Source organism: Staurois parvus, unplaced genomic scaffold (genome assembly GCF_062004578.1).
Source record: "Staurois parvus isolate SC_StPar_1 unplaced genomic scaffold, SC_StPar_1.0 ptg001156l, whole genome shotgun sequence".
NCBI classification, from domain to species: domain Eukaryota; kingdom Metazoa; phylum Chordata; class Amphibia; order Anura; family Ranidae; genus Staurois; species Staurois parvus.
In genome coordinates, this window is record NW_028318952.1 from 13935 (window position 1) to 36857 (window position 22923).

At 44.8% G+C, this 22923-nt stretch overlaps 1 protein-coding gene across 3 annotated transcripts in view; it reads left to right on the forward strand.

Moving 5' to 3' along the window:
• The first annotated feature begins 243 nt into the window (after positions 1-243).
• The window catches only part of WDR20 (WD repeat domain 20), an 81771-nt gene continuing 59091 nt past the window's right edge, over positions 244-22923 (forward strand). For 2 of the 3 annotated variants that reach the window (XM_089659417.1, XM_089659416.1), the window contains exon 1: positions 244-543. In XM_089659417.1, the coding sequence (XP_089515543.1) occupies positions 295-543 (249 nt within the window). In that variant the 5' untranslated portion in view covers positions 244-294. The remainder of the gene's footprint in view (positions 544-22923) is intronic. The other variant, XM_089659415.1, reaches the window with a different exon arrangement.

Sequence of the window (22923 nt, forward strand, 5' to 3'; positions counted from 1 at the left end):
ACATGTCCACATGTCACCGACTTTTATCATCGTGGGTTGTCAGCTGCCCTCCGATACACGCCTCTCACCTGCAGTACTCACAGCCAACTGAAAGAGGGCGCTCAAGCAGCACCCAGAGCCAGGCGAAGCTAGAGAGCAGCCTGCGCGCATGCGCGAGAAAGGAGACGTCCGGCGGACCACGCCCACTCGGCGGGAGGGCGGGCGGCGCAGTGAGCGGAGCCCCCGAGGGTTGGGCCGGCGCCTGCGCGTTGAGGGAGATCCGGGTACTTGGCAGGATGAGAGCGGCTTTCCAAGATGGCGGCGGAGGGAGGAGGGAAGGAAATGAACGAAATTAAGAGCCAGTTCACCACCCGGGAAGGCCTGTACAAGCTCCTCTCTCACTCCGAGTACAGCCGCCCCAACCGCGTCCCCTTCAACTCGCAGGGCTCCAACCCGGTGCGGGTCTCCTTCGTCAACGTCAACGACCAGTCCGGCAACGGCGAGCGCATCTGCTTCAACGTGGGCCGCGAGCTCTACTTCTATATCTACAAGGGCGTCAGGAAGGTGAGGACGGGGGAGGGGCTCTGACTGGGGGGCGCACTGGGGTGGGAGGAGCGCTGACTGGGGGGGTCACCGGGGGGGAGGGGCACTGACAGGGCTGAAGGGTCACACGGGGGGGGGGGGCACTATTATACTGGGAGACCCCCCCCATACTGCATACTGGGAGACCCCCCCCCATACTGCATACTGGGAGACCCCCCCCCCCCATACTGCATACTGGGAGACCCCCCCCATACTGCATACTGGGAGACCCCCCCCCATACTGCATACTGGGAGACCCCCCCCCCATACTGCATACTGGGAGACCCCCCCCCCATACTGCATACTGGGAGACCCCCCCCCCATGCTGCATACTGGGAGACCCCCCCCCATACTGCATACTGGGAGACCCCCCCCCCCGTACTGCATACTGGGAGACCCCCATACTGCATACTGGGAGACCCTGACCCCCCCCCCCCCCCCGTGCTGCATATTGGGAGAACCCCCTTGCATACTGGGAGACCTGAAGATCCCCCCCCCGTACTGCATTCTGGGGGGACCTGACCCCCCCCCCCCCCGTGCTGTGTTCTGCGGGACCTGACCCCCCCATACTGCATTCTGGGAGACGCCTCCATCCTATGAGACCCCCCCCCATACTCTATCCTGGGAGACCCCCCCCCCCATACAGAGTCGGGGCGCACAGTGTGGAGCTGCTGGGGGTCATATGACTCCAGGGCTGTGCAGAGTCGGGGCGCACAGTGTGGAGCTGCTGGGGGTCATATGACTCCAGGGCTGTGCAGAGTCGGGGCGCACAGTGTGGAGCTGCGGGGGGTCATATGACTCCAGGGCTGTGCAGAGTCGGGGCGCACAGTGTGGAGCTGCTGGGGGTCATATGACTCCAGGTCTGGTCACCAACAGCTGATAGGAGAGTTTATACCAGTTTCCTCTTCTCATAACCCAGCTCCTCTTTGAAAGTAGATCGAATGTGAGCGTGAGAGAAAATCCCACATTTTTGGGTTGTCCACAGAACAGGAAGTCTTCTAATGGGGACACTAGTTCTGGTGACACCATGGGATGCCCTTGCTTTGGAGGGATTCCTCATTTTTGTGTTTTGGCTATGGTGTCCTTTTATGAAACCGAGATCAGCGGCGATCCTGAGGATCGTTGCTGATCTCAGATCATTAGTGGTTTAGGAAACATGATCAACGGAGAACATGTTCTCCACCAATCATCTCAGCACACAGACGGCCAGTGTATGAAGAAGCGATGTCAGCCCCTCACTGGTGATCTGTGTTCTCCCTCCAGATTCTCCAGCCCAAAACTGGAGGATCGGAGGAACCACAAATGAAGCAGCGATAATTTACTGCTGCTTAGTAAACGGTGTTTGACTGATCTCTTACTGGAATCTCGCGAGATTATAGTAACAGCAGCCGTTTTCCAGCGTTCAAAGTGTTTGTAGATCGCTTCTCCCTTCATTCGGAGACGTGATCTACACCGCTTCATAAAAAGGCATTCAGAGGAGAACTGTCTTCTCCGAGAATGCCGGAGAACTGAGCAGCGATCGTTTACCACTGCATGATAGAAGGACACCTATAGGACAGGAAGTGAAGAGAAATCTCTCCAATTCGACCTAGAGGACAAAAGTGACGGGGCATAATCTTCTTTTTTTTTTTTTTTTTTTTTTTTTTTTTTTTAACTCTACCCAAAACTAGGGGGAAAAAAATTGCCTTTGGTTCTACTTTAAAGGATAAGTTCACCTTTTGACCAAAAAAGAAAGAGTGCACATTTTTTGCGGGTAAAAAAAATGTACATTTTATTATTTTTGGTTTCAGTAGCCTGGAAAGCATCAGCAGATCGCTAGTAACATGCAGATCTCTTGCAGACCTGTCAGTAGATCTGCTTGCCCATTCAGGCCCATACAGTTCATTGAGAACTACAAGCCAACAGCCGCTAAGGCGACCAGGACTTGTAGTTCATTCATTCACAGAACACTGAATGAATGACGTGGCTGTGTGGGCGGAACCCCACGCCTCTATGAGTGAAACTCCGCATGGCCAATCTGTTTTTAAAAAGTGACAGTTAGTACAGGGAACTTCTCTACTTCTGTCACAGGGAAGGGGGGAGGTCAGTGGGTGTAACATGTTCCCAAAGGTGAACTTTTCCTTTAAGACACAACTAAAGACTTTTTTTTTTTTTTTTTTTCTTCCCCGTTTTGGATAACGTGGAGGGATTAGAACACCTCTCGGGTTTATATTGCTGGTTCTGCCATTGTTGGGGAGATTCACCCTCTCTATTTGCCCTGCTTACTGTTAAAGCGGTATTGAACCCAAAAGCAAACAGTTTTTATTATTGTTTGTATTATAATACAGGATTTATATAGCGCCAACAGTTTGCGCAGCGCTTTACAATATAAAAGGGATACAGATACAACACAATATAAAAAAAAAAAAAGGAGGGAGATTAGGTGCGGTTTACCAGTTCTGTAATGGCTGTTTTATTCTATTTTCACCCAGTGATCCATCCAGTAAGTCTGTTATTTTTCAAAAGAAAAGGCTATCTTGCAGATGTATTAATTACAGGGATGAGACAAACCATGAAATGCTGGGTACGGGTGCTTACAATGATGTACAACACGAATTCCAAAAAAGTTAGGACACCGTGTAAAATCTACATGAACAGAAAGCAATTATTTGCAAAGCCCATAAACTCATATATTTTATTTGCAACCGAAAATAGAAAACGTATCAAATGTTTAAACTGAGAAAATGGACCATTTTAGGACAAAAATAAAGAATCTGGGAAATTGATGGCAACAACGTCTCCAAGTTGGGACAGGGCAACTAAAAACTGGCAAAGTAAGTGGTACTAACAGGGAAGAGCTGGAAGAACATGTTGCAACTATAAGTGTAATTGGCAACAGGTCAGTCACACGACTGGGTATAAAAAGAGCATCTTAGAGAGTCGGTGTCTCAGAAGTAATGATGGGCAGAGGTTCACCAATCAGTGAAAAGCTGTGTCCAAGATTTGTTGAATAATTTCAGGATAATGTACCTTCAGTATAAAATTGCAAAGACTTTGAATACATCATCATCTACAGTACATAATCTCAAAAGATTTTCAGGATCTGGAGAAATCGCATTTAAAAATGGTCTGTTGCAAAGTGGAAAACTGTGTCAGACGAATGGAAATTTGTCTTTTTTTTTTCTTGGCAACCATGGGCACCGCGTCCTCTGGACTAAAGGGGAGAGGGACATTCCAGCTTATCAGCACTTGGTTCAAACACTGGCATCTCTGATGGTATGGGGGGGGCATTAGTGCGTATAGAATGGGGAGCTTGGACATCTGGGAAGGCACGATCAATGCTGAAAGATAAATCCAGGTTCTAGAGCAGCAGGTGCTCCCATCCAGATGAAATATAAAAGGCCTTCTCTGAAAAAGATGTCAACAGGACAATGCTAAACTGCATACTGCATCTATGACAACAGCATGGCTTCATAGTCCAGTGCTTAACTGGCCTGCCTGCAGTCCGGACCTTTCACCAATTGAAAATATTTGGTGCATCTTGAAATGAAAATTTTGACAAAGTCGAGCCAGGATTGTTGAGCAGCTAGAATCTTATATCGGGCAAGAATGGGACAACATCCTCTCCCAACACCAGCAACTGGTGTCCTCAGTTCCCAGACGTTCACACCCTGCCCACACATGAATCGCACGGGAACACACAGCATTCAGATCACAAACCGTGTTTTAAATGTGGTCTGAAGTAGGTGTCAATAGAAAGCTAATGACACCCCAAACGCGGGTTGCAAATGCAGTGCTTTTGCCTGCACCTGCCCGCCCAGATCACATGGTACTTTTGTACCATGTGATCCTATTGCAGTGCATTTTGAAAAGTAGTGCATGCATTACATTTGGAGCGGTGTGGTTATAGCCCAATCAAAATGAATGGGCTGAAATTGCACCACGTAGTGCGTTTGTGTGTGATTCATGTGCGGGCATGGTGTGAACCAACCATTAGAGCAGTGGTCTCCAAACTGTGGCCCAGGGGCCGGAAATGGTCCCTTTGCTTGCCTTTACCTGGCCCTTGGAGCACTATTTTATTTATTATTTATTTCAGGTACATATATAGCGCCATCAATTTACGCAGCGCTTTACATATATATTGTACATTCACATCAGTCCCTAACCCTCAAGGGGTGTGCAATCTAAGGTCCCTAACCCTCAAGGGGTGTGCAATCTAAGGTCCCTAACCCTCAAGGGGTGTGCAATCTAAGGTCCCTAACCCTCAAGGGGTGTGCAATCTAAGGTCCCTAACCCTCAAGGGGTGTACAATCTAAGCTCCCTAATTTACATTCATACATACACATACTAGGGCCAATTTAGACAGGATCCAATTAACCTACCAGCATGTCTTTGAAGTGTGGGAGGAAACCGGAGTACCCGGAGGAAACCCACGCAGGCACAGGAAGAACATGCAAACTCCAGGCAGGTGGTGCCGTGGCTGGGATTCGAACCAACGACCCAAGTACTGCCAGGTGGAAGTGCTAACCATTTAACCACTGTGCTGCCCAAGTACTAATTATCCCACTGATATGAAATACTATTCAGCCCACTGACACCAATTCCTGCCACTGACAACAATAGGGCCTTATTTCTCCCACTGACACCAACGATGGGGCACCATTCCTTTCCCTTATACCGAAGATGGGGCTCTGTTTACTCCCACTGGTGACAAGAAAATGTCTACTCCCACTGACCTCAATCCAGCCCCCCAAAGTCTGAAGGTCAATAAACTTGCCCTTTTTTTTTGGAATGTTTGGAGACCCCTGCCTTAGGGTGTTAAGAGGGGATGCTGCACTGTAGTAAACGTGGCCCTGTCCCAACTTTTTTGAGACATGTTGTTGCCATCAATTTAAAAATGACCCTTTTTTTTTTCTTGCAATTGTACATTTTCTCAGTTTAAACATTTGATATATTTTCTATTGACAGTAAAATATGGGTTTGAGATGTGCAACATTCAGGGAAATCTTCCAACAGGGACACTTAATTCTGGTGCCAACCAGGGATTTCCTCTCACTTCCTGTTTTCTATGTGTAGTTACATATTTTACGCATGTTATTCACCATCTTGGATGTGATGTCACTAGACTCAGAGCTGTCACTCAAGTGAAACTCTATAGTATTCTCCTTTGCTTCTCTGCAGAATGCTGCACAAAAGGCTATGTAAGCAGGTGAGGGGAAGTGCAAAGGAGCTGTGCCAGCACAGGCAGTAATTATACTCCCGGAAGAGGGGAGAGCTATGTCATGGAAGGAGTCGGTTACTTGAGGAAATTGATTCTCATAAAGTAGTCAAAAAAAGTTCTAGCAATTCCAGAGGCACATGGCAAGTGAATAGAAAAAAATTGTGAAAGAAATGCTGCATGTATACATTTTGAAATACTTGATCTTTCTCTGCTCTTACCCTTTTTTTTTTTTTTTTTTTTGCAAATTCTGAACAAACAGAAGAAGCACTCTTAAATTGATATTAAAGGCAATTAAAAATAACATGTTGTACTTCTCTTTTCTGTGCCATGGTTCGGCACAGATCCTCCCTAATCCTCCTCTTCTTGGGCCCTGCACTGATGCTCCTGACTCCTCCCTCCTGCGAAGTGCCCCCAGAGCAAGCAGCTTACTAAGGGGGAAGCCAAGCAGGCTTGTTCCGGAGCTGTTGCTCTGCTTGTCCATTCACACACACAGCTGCGTCTTAGACCCACCCTCTCTCTCTCAGTGGGAGCCAGTGGCTCAGCCATTGAGCATGTTAAGTCCCTGGAGAGCCAAGGCTCTCCTGCACATTGCTGGAACACAATAGGGCTCAGGTAAGTGTTGGAGGGGCTGTTGCACACAGGTTTTTCTTTTACCTTCATGCATAGAATGCGGTAACTCCGAGCTACACTCGGGAATACACTGCAGCGCTGCTCTGGGATCCCCTGCAGCACTTACCTTGTCCTGCGCTCCCGCGATGTCCCCCCTGCAGCGTCCCCGGCAATGTCCTCCAGCCGATGCCGGCGTCTGTCTTCCGGGTTCCGTTCCCTGCGAGCGTTGGGACGTACGGGGGACGGAACTGGCGGGAGATTTGAAAATTTTAAAAAGTGACATTCACTAAATTCACTAAATAGCAGTAAAACATTCCTGTATCAAACCATTTCACATACATTTTGTCCCGAGTGCTTTGTCCGGCGCCCTGCCTGCATTTTTACTGTTCTTTCTGCCTGGAAGCTGAGAAACGTCCATGGCGTCCAGAAAGCGTCCCTTTAGGTCAAAATCGGTTTTAGACCGGCTAGAGAACAGCGATAGTAAATCAGAACCACTTGCAGAATTGAGTGATAATGATTTGTGGGGGAAATTCCTCATCAGACACTGAAGACTATTTTGCGACTTTGCTCAGTGATGTGCGAACTTGGCGCTATATTTCACATTTCAGTGTTTTTGGTTTGATTATATTATTGAGTTAAATGTATTATATAATTTTTTTATGATTATTTATTATATTATATGATTTCGTGTTTCAGGTTTTATTATACCCGGGATGTTTACTAGACTCTTGTTCGGACAGATTTCAGTGAGTTATTCCAGAATTAATTCAAGAATTACAGGCCTACAATAAAAAAAAAATGAAATATTTCCATGCAAAGAAATGTACTGCTTTCAGCACAGAAATACTGACATAATAAGACTGCTAGGGAGGTTAAAGAAACTCTGTGAAATTCCATTGTACGGAGTAGGTGAGTATGACATGGTTATTTAAAAAAAAAAAAAAAAAAGCCTTTACAAATGCTTTTTAATTTTCAAAAATTAACTACACAGGCACTGAAATCTTCTTTTGCACCAGAATCTGCCAGTCAATCAGCAGGTCCTTCTAAGCTATTAGAAATGAACTGAAAGCCGCCTCTGAAGTCCAGGTTGCTTTGTGGCATGTCATTTTTAAGGGGGCTGTAGGGAGCACAAATGTGAAAGCAAAGGGTTGTGATGGCCACGATCCCTAGAAGTCTTATTTAACACATCTCCAATTCGCCTGTCTCGTCCAAGCATGGCCCAGTCTATCAACATCTTCTATAGTATGTTCACTTTACATTAGACCACCTCCGATCCATCCTGATTAGTTCTGGAGAAATTGAAAAGAATGCAAAGCATTTTCCTACTGGGCAAAATATTATTGTGTGTATTATATATATATATATATATATATATATATATATATATATATATATATATATATATATATATATATATATATATATATATATATATAAATTTTTTTTTTTTTTTTTTTTTTTTTTTTTTTTTAATAAAAACATGAGACACGGTAGTCCCATCAAAAATGTAATTTGCAATTTGGCAGCCCTTTTTATAACTCACAATTGTAAAGTAAAACGAAATGAAACCCTCCTATTGTTTTCAGGTCAAGGAAGCCGCCATCTTGGGCTCTTAGATCTTCAACTGCCATGGTGCTGCACATGCGATCAGTTATGACACCGGCCATTTAATGGCATGACAGTTTGGTTGAGAGCAGGGGCGGACTGACAATTTGGAAATTCGGGCACTGCCCGGGGTCAGTAGGGGGCCCCATGAGATGCCCCTGGTACCTTTTTCATAGGCTTTTTTGAGTTTGGGCAAGGACACGGGGGCCCCATGATCCCCTATTGCCCGGGGGCCCCATGAGTTGTCAGTCCACCCCTGGTTGAGAGCACAAGCAAATGTGACAGTTGCATATCTGGCAGGTGCTGGGAATGTAACTGTTTTTTGGAAGGTGTTAAATCGATGGGTTTAATTGCAGTGTAGGCTTTGCTCACACCATGGTGCAGAGATGTGAGGTTTTTTTTTTTTTTGTTTTTTTTTTTATGTGTTTTGTAAGGGCACAAAGAAAATTGTTTTCTATGTGCACCGTTCACACTACAACAATAGTGTCATGTACAGATTTTCTCTGCGCAGGAATCTGCAGCGTGTATAAAAGTCATTGAAACATGCATGAAAACTGATGTGATATCTGTGTGGGTTTTTTTTTCTTTTTTTTTTCTTTTTTCCCATCAGTATGGTATGGTGAACAAGGCCTACATGTGGAACTAACTCCATTGATTTGACGCTTTTGGTTCAAGTAGTTGGTCTTGCCAAGGGCGCAAAATTGTCTAGCACTGGCCCTGCTTGTGAGTCGGTGAACTTGGTATTGATGCCACTTTGTAAAGCGGATTATTACCTCTATAGGGTTTTCTGCATTGGATCATCGTATTTGAGATTCCGTATATATTATCACAAGAAGAAGTTATGAAAGAGGAGAAAAAGTGATCTGACTTGGTTGAAAGACCGTTTTTGGACACTATATCTTTATTTATTTTATTTTTTCATCCAATTTGAGTGTTATTACACGTCTGTGTTTGTATATTTGATTTTATTTACATTTATTTGAGAAAGGGTATTATAGGGATAAATGAAAAGAGCAATTTGTTTGTTATATCACTTTCAAGGGTGAAAGTATTTTATCTTTTCTTTCTTTTGTTGTAGCTATTTATACTTTGGGAGTGTTCACAATATTTATATTTTGGTGCCAGAGGATTGCAGTGGTAAAAAAAAAAATGTGCATTTTATTATTTTTTGTTTCTGGAGCCTCTAAAGCACGGGTGTCAAACTGGCGGCCCTCCAGCTGTTGTCAAACTACAAGTCCCATGAGGCAGTGCAAGATTGACAGTTACAAGCATGACTCCCAAAGGCAGAGGCATCATGGGACTTGTAGTTTTGCAACAGCTGGAGGGCCGCCAGTTTGACACCCCTGCTCTAAAGCATTGCACCAGTGATCAGCAGGTCGCTGGTGCCATGCAGGTCTCCTGCAGATCTGTCAGTGTATCTGCGTGCTCTTACATCCCATATGGGCAAGCAGATACTGACGGGAAGACTCCATGAACTACCACGGTGCTCCACAGCGCAGTAAATCTTTATGCAAACCTTATGCTGTAAACCCAAGTTGAATATTCTTGCCTGCTTCTGTACTATAGATTCTGGAACAGGTCCTTACACAAACCTTGTCAGAGTGAAGGGGGTTCATCTGCTATAGTTCTACATGAAAGGTCCCGGTGCTGTAACGAGAGAAAAAAAAACTGCTGGGAAAAGCAAGGAGCCAGTTGTGTGAGCAGGAAAGATTGATGTTTTACACGGCTTGTTTAGATCTGATAATCAGCAGATATATGAAGGGAAATGGTGTGATTTATGATCTGTCATGTGCAGCTTTGTCATAAAACACAATGTTATGTCGTGATAATTTATTACAATAGATAATATTATGCAAAGAAGAAGAAAAACCAGTAAAGGGAAGTTCATTCTCCCAGACAAGAGGCTGGGGCTGGGGGATGGACTTTGAACAGAACATTGTGTTTTTCAAAGAATGAATAGTGTAAACTTGTATGAAGTGTAAACTGCAAATGCTATCCAGGAAATCTCCGAATTGTGGACAAGGAGGTGGTCTTGTTGTTCCTTTAAAATGTTATTAAACACCGAAAGTTGAATATATTGCAGCTTCACAATCATTAGATGTGCTGGCTGCATTAGTTTTCTTTTTGTTGGCTTCCCCCCCCCCTCTGTTTTTACCTGGTGGTCTGGCCAGTAACGCACCTCCTGTATTAGAGTGCCCCCACTCTGGATGAAGGCGCACAGGGGACACCTGGGCATAACATTGTCAGTCTGGGGGGAGAGGAGAGTGCTAGATGTACTAGCAGATTTAGATGCACTAACAAATTTAAACCATACTCCAGATAACAGTTTTAATCCGTTACAGCAAACCTTTTTTTTTTTTTTTTTCCCGGCGATCAGTGACTTATAGCGGGACTGCGATATTAAGCCGCACATTTTTACACTACTACAGCGATGAGTGCTAAATATACACTAATCACTGTACTAATCACACTGGTTGGGAAGGGGTTAACATCTAGGGTGATCAAAGGGTTACGCGTGCACCTAGCTACGTGCTTGGTGTACACTAGGTGGTCCTTTTACTAGGGGAAGTGATAGATCGTGTTCTCAGGTTTGCAGAGATACACGATTCGTGACTCCCTCCTGCCACAACAGGACTGGGCCTGATGTAAGCCTAGACAAAGCTCCATTTCTTTCTACCTGACCGAAGATCTGCAGGTGCCGGTGAGCAACTGGTTGCCGGGACTTGTCGATTGGTTTGTGCTGTTACATTTTACAACAGAAGCGATCCTCTGACGGCGCGTACATGCCCTCGTGTAGCAAAAGTGCAAAATCACGTGTGTATATGTATGTATGTATGTATGTATATATATATATGGGGCCCGGGGTCAGTAGGGGGCCCCATGAGATGCCCCTGGTACCTTTTTTTTTTTTTTTTTTTTTTTTTTTTTTCTTTTCATAGGTTTTTTTGAGTCTGGGCAAGGACACAGGGGCCCCATGATCCCCTATTGCCCAGGGGCTCCATGAGTTGTCAGTCTGCCCCTGTTTATCCACTGAGCTTTTGGTTTTCCCCCAAAGCTGGTCTTCCCGGTGTTCAATCCCACAGTTTGCTCAGCGCTTTACTAATATTTATTTATATATATATATAGTGTGTGTGTGTATGTATGTATATATATATATATATATATATATATATATATATATATATATATATATATATATAGCGGAGGTAGTGGTTAAAGCTGAACTCCAAGCATAACTACTGTCATTTACCTATATTCCTCAGTTGTCACAGGGCATATAAATCAACTTTGTGTGCACCAAATGTCTTTACAAATGTAGATATTGCCTTGGTAAAATTAGTTGTGACATCATCACTGTGCCTGTGCAGAGAACAGAGCTGTTGGAGGGAACCAGCTGGCCCCACCCACTACAGGCTGCCTGCAGAAATCTACAGGAGGGGGCGGAGACAAGACCAGTCACCCTGCACAAGGAGAGAGCGCAGCAGTGAGCGGTCTTTATTACAGGAAGCTCCTGTACAGAGGGGAAGTCTCACACTGCATTAATGTGCAGATCTGGAAGAAATACACAAAGCACACCAAGATTTGAGTAGCCGTGTACATGACTTGTACAGTATATAGACCATATTTGCTTAGCTCAGAGTTGAGCTTTAGGGAGACCTCATCACCTGCCCATTTAGGGGAGAGGGATGGTGCCTCTTAATAGCCGCCTTCCAGTGAGGTGTACTCGCCAATTCCATTCCCGTGTTGCAGGATTCCTTCCTGATCAAGCTCTGGTATTGGATAGCATCAGCGCTCACGTGTGTAATGTCACGGCACGTGACAGCGGTCTGAGACTCTGCCCTGTGTGTGCAGTTGAAGATTTCTTTTTTAAAGTGACAGTTTGTTTAAAAAAACAAAAACAAAAAAACGTCACATGTAACCTCATTTTGTGTAATCTCCCTCCCCAGTTTTTTGTGAGAGAGGCTGCAGATTGGACAGGGAAGGGGGGGGGGGGGATGTTCCTTCTGCCTTAGGCTGGCCAGCCATTTAAAAAATAAAAACATGGCAACTCTAAGAACTTGGCAGACGTCCGAAGCCGATGCCAAAATGTTAATTACACCCACTCAGCAGACAGGCAGCAAACCCCTGAGATAGTTTTTAATGCAAAGTTTTCTGCCTTGACCTTGGTGTCCCATTTCTTTCCATCGCCATGTGCAGCCTGCTTTTATTTTTCATAACTGACATTCAAATGTCGCTTTGTTATAACCGTGACAACACTGAGAAAGGTTGCTTGTTGTACAAGGTGGGGGCAGAAAGGCCTCAAAAGTTAACTTTTGCATTGGGAGAAGTAACCATAAAACAGGAGGAAACATCCAAAAACGTAGATTGTGTGTGTGTCCAAATAGATCTGTTTTGTGGATAGAAGGAAAAAATAAAATCAGCGCTCAATCCCCCGTCCTTCTTCCCCTTTTTTTTTTTTTTATGTTGGGCTAGTGCTTTTGCAGTGTGTTTGCAACCTGTCTTTACACAACTGTGGAAGCTGCGATTGCTGACCCATTCTCTGGTCTCAATGCTTTTATTGTGTCACTAATCATCAGCAAGCATGCAGTAGGATGATGACTGAAATCCTTGTCTGAATATTCCATGTCTGTGACCAAAGGATCTATTTATAAATGTTTTCACACAAGATTCATACAACTTTCACAAGTTTTCCCAGTGGGCTCCAATTAGAAAAATATGTGAGTCTTGGAAGAAAACATTATAAATGTGATCCTCTTCATGTTAACATCAGTGGACTGGTAGAGCCTGGCACTTTGCATTTCCAAAGATGGCATGGAAGCTTTTATACTCAGGGATGTTCGATTGCTGTCACCCCATGCCCGGGACATGTAGTTCTGGGCGTCGGGCAGGTAGTTTTTTTTTTTTTTTTTTGTGCCTACCTTTAGCCATGCTGCGGGCAAGCAGCGGGCTCACCTGTCAGGTGGTAGCATTCCGATTGCTTCCACCCAGTGCCAACCTCTCTCCCTGTGGTCTCCCAGGCTCCACTTGCCCATCTGCGGGCCTGAGACCGGCTCACCGCCGTCGGCTAGAGGAGAGCAGACTCGACTGCTCCCCTCCCCTTCTTGTCCTGACCTGGAAGTGATGTTATGATGTCACTTCCGGGTCCCCAGTGACAGATTCCCAGCCATGGAAGCCGGGAAAGAATGTAATGTGGTGCGATGTGCACTGCATTACATTCAGGGGAGCAGAGGGGAGACATGCAGGGTCTTCTAGACACTGCCTCAATAAAGAGAACCTGTCACCAAAATATCACATAGGGAACATTTACGCACGTACAAACGTAAAAGCACACGCTGGTGCGCCTACGCATGAAAAAGACTATTGAGATACACGTTGCATATCGCCGTGCACGCCAGAATGAGAGCAATTATTCTAGCACCAGACCTCCACAGTAACAATAAACTGATGACCTATAAGGAGCTTTAAAAGTGTCCACCTATAAAAAATATAGGGTACTGAAGTTTGTCGCCATTTCACCAAAAAAGGGTCGTGCACGTTTTTGACGCGGTGTGATTAGAGCAGTGTTTTTCAACCTTTTTTGTGCAAAGGCACACTTTTTTCATGAAAAAAATCACGAGGCACACCACCATTAGAAAATGTTAAAAAAATTTACCTCTGTGCCTATATTGACTATATATAAAGTAATTCTCTTGAATAGGAATCAAACACAAAGAAATTATTTTATAATTACTTTATTATGAAATAATAAAGTATTTTATAATTGGACCCGGGGGCCGGACCAAGAGTAGATGAATGATGTGTATGTGTCATCCATAGTAAGTATAGTAATATTCCCCCATAGTAAGCATAGTAATTAATCCCCCATATAGTAATTCATCCCCCATAGTAATTAATCCCCCATATAGTAATTCATCCCCCATAGTAATTCATCCTCCATATAGTAATTCATCCCCCATAGTAATTCATCCCCCATAGTAATTAATCCCCCATATAGTAATTCATCCCCCATAGTAATTCATCCCCCATAGTAATTAATCCCCCATATAGTAATTCATCCCCCATAGTAATTAATCCCCCATATAGTAATTCATCCCCCATATAGTAATTCATCCCCCATAGTAATTCATCCCCCATATAGTAATTCATCCCCCATAGTGTAATTCATCCCCCATAGTGTAATTCATCCCCCATAGTGTAATTCATCCCCCATAGTAATTCATCCCCCATAGTAATTCATCCCCCATAGTAATTCATCCCCCATATAGTAATTCATCCCCCATATAGTAATTCATCCTCCATATAGTAATTCATCCCCCATAGTAATTCATCCCCCATATAGTAATTCATCCCCCATAGCAATTCATCCCTCATATAGTATTTCATCCCCCCATATAGTATTTCATCCCCCCATATAGTATTTCATCCCCCCATATAGTATTTCATCCCTCATATAGTAATTCATCCCTCATATAGTATTTCATCCCTCATATAGTATTTCATCCCTCATATAGTATTTCATCCCCCATATAGTATTTCATCCCCCATATAGTATTTCATCCCCCCATATAGTATTTCATCCCCTCATATAGTATTTCATCCCTCATATAGTATTTCATCCCCCCATATAGTATTTCATCCCCCCATATAGTATTTCATCCCCCCATATAGTATTTCATCCCTCATATAGTAATTCATCCCTCATATAGTATTTCATCCCTCATATAGTATTTCATCCCTCATATAGTATTTCATCCCCCATATAGTATTTCATCCCCCCATATAGTATTTCATCCCCTCATATAGTATTTCATCCCTCATATAGTATTTCATCCCCCCATATAGTATTTCATCCCTCATACAGTAATTCATCCCTCATATAGTAATTCATCCCCCATATAGTATTTCATCCCTCATATAGTATTTCATCCCCCCATATAGTATTTCATCCCTCATATAGTAATTCATCCCCCCATATAGTATTTCATCCCCCCATATAGTATTTCATCCCCCCATATAGTATTTCATCCCCCCATATAGTATTTCATCCCTCATATAGTAATTCATCCCTGATATAGTAATTCATCCCCCATATAGTATTTCATCCCCCCATATAGTATTTCATCCCTCATAAAGTAATTCATCCCTCATATAGTATTTCATCCCCCACAGTACTATTCCCCCCCCCCCCTTCTAGTAAGCCAAGTCCCCCGTGTCAATTCACTTACCTTTTGCGTTCCTCTCGCTGTCTTCCCGCGCCGTTCGGGTCTTCAGGGCGGACTGTGAGAGGAGCCTAGCTCCCCTCCCCTCACGTTCGGCACGCTGCCCCGCCTACACACATCCTGACAGCCACATCCGCAAGCCGGATTAAAAGGTCCGCGCGGACTTTTGGGGCTGCCAACCGAGAGGAGGCAGGGGAGCGGCCGACCGAGAGGAGGGAGGGGAGCAGGCGCCCGGCACACAGAAGAGCCGCATTAGACTGGGTAAAGAGCCGCATGTGGCTCGCGAGCCGCGGCTTGCCGACCACTGAATCATTAGATTCTAATGATTGGTCTATTTGTGAGCCGAAGCCACATGTTACAGATGAAATTGGAATTTTTCCCACGGCACACCAGACAATATCTCACGGCACACTAGTGTGCCGCGGCACAGTGGTTGAAAAACGCTGGATTAGAGCCATACAAAATATGGCTCCAATCGCACCGCACACATATCTCGTGATTTGCACAAGAATGCGGTGCGGTTCCTGTGCGAATCACATGCAAAATACTGCACCGCATATATGTGAATCCGCTTTTTTGCTATGTAAATGAAAAAGGACAAAAATTTTGGAAAAAAAAAAAAAGTTTCTTATATAATTTTGCAAATAGTATTTCATCAGAAATCTTGGCTAAAATTGATTCCGTTATCTTCTTGGTAAAAAAAAAATAAAAAACCCAAATTAGCTTATAACCAAAAATTTAAATTTTTTAACTTTTTTTTACATTTGATATATATATATATATATATATATATATATATATATATATATATATATTCTATCTAATACATTTTTTTCTTTTTTCTCATATTGTCACCCTAGCAGTACAGTGTCACCATGGTGACCCTGTACTACTTGTGGGAGGTGGTGTTTTTTTTTTTTTTACGCTGATTGCTTTTGCACCCATAAAGGATGTAAAAGCAACCATTTCTCCTTCTCTCTAGCTGCATTCTTGCAGCCATTGAGAACTACTGTGTGAGCTGTGATTGGTCACAGCTTGTCACATGGTACAAGGCTGTTGTGAATAGCCTTGTACCATGTGACCTCTGATCATTCACAGATTTCACACGTAAGCATTGATGTCACAAGTGACATCATTGCTTACTACTCTGCATGTGATCACTGATTGGCCAACGAGTGATCACACGATCGGGACCTTACACAGAGGTCCCGTCCGGTTGGTGTTCCTCTGTGTCCAGAGGATACAGCAGGCACTGGATCGCGGTGCTGCGCGCTCACAGGGAGCTCACACAGCTAGAAAATGCGGGTGCCGTTTATGAACGCCAACCCGCCTCTGGAGTGCCACCGTCCTGCCGTTTATAAACAGCAGGTGGACGGCAAGTGGTTAAAGATCCTTGTGAGTTTTTCCGAACTCATGCTGTACACTGGATGCTGTGTTCTGCTTCTCCTCTGTATTCGATGGATCTGTGTGTTTGCTTGCTTGACCTATTTTTTACGAAACCCAATCTGGGTATCCACAGACTTTCAAAGCTCTCCTGAGATGTCGTGTTCTTTGACTATTACCATCTCAGCCCATTGTTGCAGAGCTTTGAATATCCCCCAGTTTGTGTTCCAGTGGCTGGGGGGAGTCAATCAGATGCTGATCCGTGTGGATAGATTTCCTGTGGACCTTCGTGTCCAAGTCACCCCCACCTTGACATGTACCATGCTGTCCAAAAAAGGGGTGATTTGTTATTCTGTGCCCCATGTAAATTTGATGTATTTATCCACAGGGGCGGACTGACCATTTGGAAACTCGGGCACTGCCCGAGGGCTTGGGTTCAGTAGGGGGCCCCATGAGATGCCCCTGGTACCTATTCTCATAGGCTTTTTTGAGTTTTGGCAAGGACATGGGCCCCATGATCCCCTATTGCCCGGGGGCCCCATGAATTGTCAGTCCGCCCCTGTTTATCCACTGAGCTTTTGGTTTTCCCCCAAAGCTTGTCTTCCCGGTGTTCAATCTTGACCCGTGTGTGCAACTAAAGCATTACTGTAATAACTGGAAATGCATACTTGCTGAAAGTACAGTTTCACGAAGACGTTCTTGACGTCTTATCAGCTCATTCATAACCTTTTGTCTCCATTCATTTATCTTGAGAAACATCATGTGGGTTGTAATTTGGCAGCAGCTGAATGTGTTACTTCCTAGGGCTCCTTCACACCAGACACATAGAAAATGCATGCATTAGGTTGCTACACGTCTAATGTGGTATAACACATGCAAGTAAACACGGGACCTTCAATAATTATTTGAAGGCTTTTGAAGTCTCCATAATGGAAAGTAAAGGTGACTTGGGATTTTTTTTTGGATCTGAACTGGCAACCTAATATACTTCTGTGAGGTGTCGGGGGGGGAGGGGGGGGGTTATTAAATCCAAAGGCCAGCATTCTTATTATTGCAGCTTATCAATTCTTAGATTTATTTATTTCAGGTACTTATATAGCGCCGTCAATTTACTGCGCGCTTTACATATATATTGTACATTCACATCAGTCCCCAACCCTCAAGGGGCGTACAATCTAAGGTCCCTAACCCTCAAGGGGCGTACAATCTAAGGTCCCTAACCCTCAAGGGGCGTACAATCTAAGGTCCCCAACCCTCAAGGGGTCTACAATCTAAGGTCCCTAACTCACCTTCATACATACACATACTAGGGACAATTTAGACAGTATCCAATTAACCTACCAGCATGTCCTTGGAGTGTGGGAGGAAACCGGAGTACCCGGAGGAAACCCACACAGGCACAGGGAGAACATGCAAACTCCAGGAAGGTGGTGCTGTGGTTGGGATTCGAACCGGCGACCCTAGTACTGCCAGGCGGAAGTGCTAACTAAGCCACTGTGCTGCCCAATGTGATGGCTGCATTTGTTTTCATTTTTAGGCTTTCTTTCTATTTTCATCTGGTGATCCAGCCAGCAAGTTTTTTTTTTTTTTTTTTCTTCTCAAGCTCAACATCAGAATGTATAATTTCTCATGGATGAGAAAAACCATTTAACACACACAGGGGTGCTTACAATGATCATCTTTTATTTATTCGTACACAGCCTTTATCCCAAGAGGATAAAACTGCTGTAACGGATTATAAAGTGTGGGCTGGAGTTTGGCTTCAATGTGTTAGTGTATCTAAATCTGCTAATACATTTAACACTACCTCACAGTACAATGTGATCTGGTGCAGGTGAACGCACTGCTTAAGCAACCTACGCTTGAGTTGTTGGCTTTTGTATTCAGTGCATTTTGCATGTGGTGTGTGTGTGTGCGCCTCATGTGCTGGCATGGTGTGAAAAGGCCCTTAGGCCTCTTTCACACGTCAACCAGGAGGTGGTAAAAACAGGTGGCTGAGCAACAGTTTTACAACAGCCCTGCTCCTTTTCCCCAGCTGCGCAACTAAAGTGTAAAACACAGCGGGAAGAGGCTATTTTCATGCTTCTGCTGTGATGCTTTGCGTCATGGTACATTTATTTATTACAGATACTTTGAATAGCGACATCAATTTACACAGCGCTTTACTGTACATTCACATCAGTCCCTAACCCCTCAAGGGGCGTGCAATCTAAGGTCCCTAACCCCTCAAGGGGCGTGCAATCTAAGGTCCCTAACCCCTCAAGGGGCGTGCAATCTAAGGTCCCTAACCCCTCAAGGGGCGTGCAATCTAAGGTCCCTGACCCCTCAAGGGGCGTGCAATCTAAGGTCCCTGACCCCTCAAGGGGCGTGCAATCTAAGGTCCCTGACCCCTCAAGGGGCGTGCAATCTAAGGTCCCTGACCCCTCAAGGGGCGTGCAATCTAAGGTCCCTGACCCCTCAAGGGGCGTGCAATCTAAGGTCCCTGACCCCTCAAGGGGCGTGCAATCTAAGGTCCCTGACCCCTCAAGGGGCGTGCAATCTAAGGTCCCTGACCCCTCAAGGGGGCGTGCATTCTAAGGTCCCTGACCCCTCAAGGGGGCGTGCATTCTAAGGTCCCTGACCCCTCAAGGGGGCGTGCATTCTAAGGTCCCTGACCCCTCAAGGGGGCGTGCATTCTAAGGTCCCTGACCCCTCAAGGGGGCGTGCATTCTAAGGTCCCTGACCCCTCAAGGGGGCGTGCATTCTAAGGTCCCTGACCCCTCAAGGGGGCGTGCATTCTAAGGTCCCTGACCCCTCAAGGGGGCGTGCATTCTAAGGTCCCTGACCCCTCAAGGGGGCGTGCATTCTAAGGTCCCTGACCCCTCAAGGGGGCGTGCATTCTAAGGTCCCTGACCCCTCAAGGGGGCGTGCATTCTAAGGTCCCTGACCCCTCAAGGGGGCGTGCATTCTAAGGTCCCTGACCCCTCAAGGGGGCGTGCATTCTAAGGTCCCTGACCCCTCAAGGGGGCGTGCATTCTAAGGTCCCTGACCCCTCAAGGGGGCGTGCATTCTAAGGTCCCTGACCCCTCAAGGGGGCGTGCATTCTAAGGTCCCTGACCCCTCAAGGGGGCGTGCATTCTAAGGTCCCTAACTCACATTCATACTTACACATACTAGGGCCAATTTAGACAGGAGCCAATTCACCTACCAGCTTGTCTTTGGAGTGTGGGAGGAAACCGGAGTACCCGGAGGAAACCCACACAGGCACAGGGAGAACATGCAAACTCCACGCAGGTGGTGCCATGGTTGGGATTTGAACCAATGACCCTAGTACTGCCAGGCGATAGTGCTAAGCATTTAGCCACTGTGCTGCCCATACTATAATATATATTTGGCCTGTGTGTCCATGCTCCTTGGTGAAAATTTAAAAACAAAAAAAAAATGCTCATTTAGAGCGGTTTAGTATAGGAGTTTTGGGACATTCAGCATTTTTTTCTGCCAGAGAACCGCTCTCAAACACAAAACGGAAGGTTTTTTTCTGCCTCTAAACACTGAGCCTAAAATATGCCTCCAAATGTCCTAATGTGCATGGACACACCGGAGATCATCGAGCTGCTTCTACGGGCAAAACGCCACAATCCTGTGCATGGACCCTAATGACACCCCTGTACATGAGTTCACGCGGCAGGAAAAAGCCTTCCATAGCCTTTATCTTGCAAATTTGCTTCAGGTCACTACACACCCATGATTTCCTGGAAAGAAAAGTGTCAAAAGGCATCGGATTCAAATTACATGAAGAGGGCGAGATGACAGAAGATGAACCGTTGACATGAAAGAATCCCGAGTCTGACTGTTGCAGTTCACACACACCGGTCTGATCAACCGCATTCGGTGACCGCTAACCATTTCCTCCACATACACAGAAATGAACTATGAAAAGCAAAACCTTGAAGTGCCCCATGTCATTGTGTTCTTCCATGGCAGACCACGTACTGTTATCTCACATATATATTCTATTATAGCCAAATTTACCACCCTAACTCCGCCCACAGTTTTTACACTACATAGACCGTAATATACCGAAACGTGCGGATTGTTCCCGATTGGTGTGCTATTACTTTGTAGAACGTTTCGCCGAATGGTTCACAAAATATCTGCGTTTTTGTGGTGAAATTGGTCCCATAGGAATTAATGGCGGAATGTTCAAAACTAGAGTGGGAGCTGGCAAAAGCTAGAGTGTGAGCTGAAAAATCAGGACATGATTTCTAAACTGCCATCACGTCCTCACTCCACCAAAGAGCTTTATATTGTGAGAATCACAAGACCCAGACCTACATTTTGATGCATAGTATGTCTCTGAAATATTAAAAATGAAGGCACAGTCGCAGTTTAGAAATTGCCCTTCAAATTTGAGGTGGCTAGAGTGGAGTTTCAATGAATGTCAATGGGCGGCGTGAGTTGCAAACAAATGGTCCTATTGTGAAAACTATCAGGAGTTTGGCTTAGCAATGGACATTTTTAGTGGCAGCAGGGATAGCTGAACGTTTTGATATAAGATTTGTGTAGGTGGGCTTGAAAATGAGGGAGTGATGGCAGGTTAGAAATCATGTCCTGATTTTTCAGCTCCCACTCTAGTTTTGAACATTCCGCCATTCATTCCTATGGGACCAATTTCACCACAAAAACTCTGATATTTCGTGAACCGTTCGGCGAAACGTTCCACAAAGTAATAGCACACCAATCGGGAACAATCCGCACGTTTCGGTATATTATAATTTCTAAACTGCGACTGTGCCTTCATTTTTAATATTTCAGAGACATACTATGCATCAAAATGTAGGTCTGGGTCTTGTGATTCTCACAATATAAAGCTCTTCAGTGGAATGAGGGAGTGATGGCAGTTTAGAAATCATGTCCTGATTTTTCAGCTCACACTCTAGCTTTTGTCAGCTCCCACTCTAGTTTTGATCGGGAACAATCCGCACGTTTCAGTATATTACGGTCTATGAAGTGTAAAAACTGTGGGCGGAGTTAGGGTGGTAAATTTGGCTATAATAGAATATATATGTGAGATAACAGTACGTGGTCTGCCATGGAAGAACACAATGACATGGGGCACTTCAAGGTTTTGCTTTTCATAGTTCATTTCTGTGTATGTGGAGGAAATGGTTAGCGGTCACCGAATGCGGTTGATCAGACCGGTGTGTGTGAACTGCAACAGTCAGACTCGGGATTCTTTCATGTCAACGGTTCATCTTCTGTCATCTCGCCCTCTTCATGTAATTTGAATCCGATGCCTTTTGACACTTTTCTTTCCAGGAAATCATGGGTGTGTAGTGATCTGAAGCAAATTTGCAAGATAAAGGCTATGGAAGGCTTTTTCCTGCCGCGTGAACTCATGTACAGGGGTGTCTTTAGGGTCCATGCACAGCATTGTGGCATTTTGCCCGTAGAAGCAGCTCGATGATCTCCGGTGTGTCCATGCACATTAGGACATTTGGAGGCATATTTTAGGCTCGGTGTTTAGAGGCAGAAAAAATCTTCTGTTTTGTGTTTGAGAGCGGTTTTCTGGCAGAAAAATTGCTGAATGTCCCTAAACTCCTATACTAAACCGCTCTAAATCAGCATTTTTTTTTTTTTAAATTTTCTGCCAAGGAGCATGGACACACAGGCCAAATATATAGTATGGGCAGCACAGTGGCTAAATGGTTAGCACTTCCACTTGGCAGTACTCGGGTCATTGGTTCAAATCCCAACCATGGCACCAACTGCGTGGAGTTTGCATGTTCTCTCATTGCCTGCGTGAGTTTCCTCCGGGTACTCCGGTTTCCTCCCACACTCCAAAGACCTGCTGGTAGGTGAATTGGCTCCTGTCTAAATTGTCCCTAGTGTGTATGTATGAATGTGAGTTAGGGACCTTAGATTGTACGCCCCTTGAGGGTTAGGGACCTTAGATTGTACGCCCCTTGAGGGTTAGGGACTGATGTGAATGTACAATATATATGTAAAGCGCGCAGTAAATTGACAGCACTATATAAGTACCTGAAATAAAAGAAAACGTCTGACATTCGGCCTGTGTGCACACCTGTCGGTCCCAACAGAAGCCGGCTGAACAGCATGCTGGAAAACCAGCATATGATCAGTGGTGACAGGTCGTGTTTTTTTTTTTTTTTTTTTTTTTTAATAAAGTAATTAAATAATTATTGCTCTCTGAGTAAGCAGTATGAGGTTGTGTAGCACTTTTGTAACCCAATGTACATTTTTTTTTTTTTTTTTTAACAAGCCTCATTAAAGCCCCCTGTTTATTTGCTTTAGACTGCACCCAGCATTCCTCTCCTCAGTCCTGGCAAACAGATTGGTTTGTCA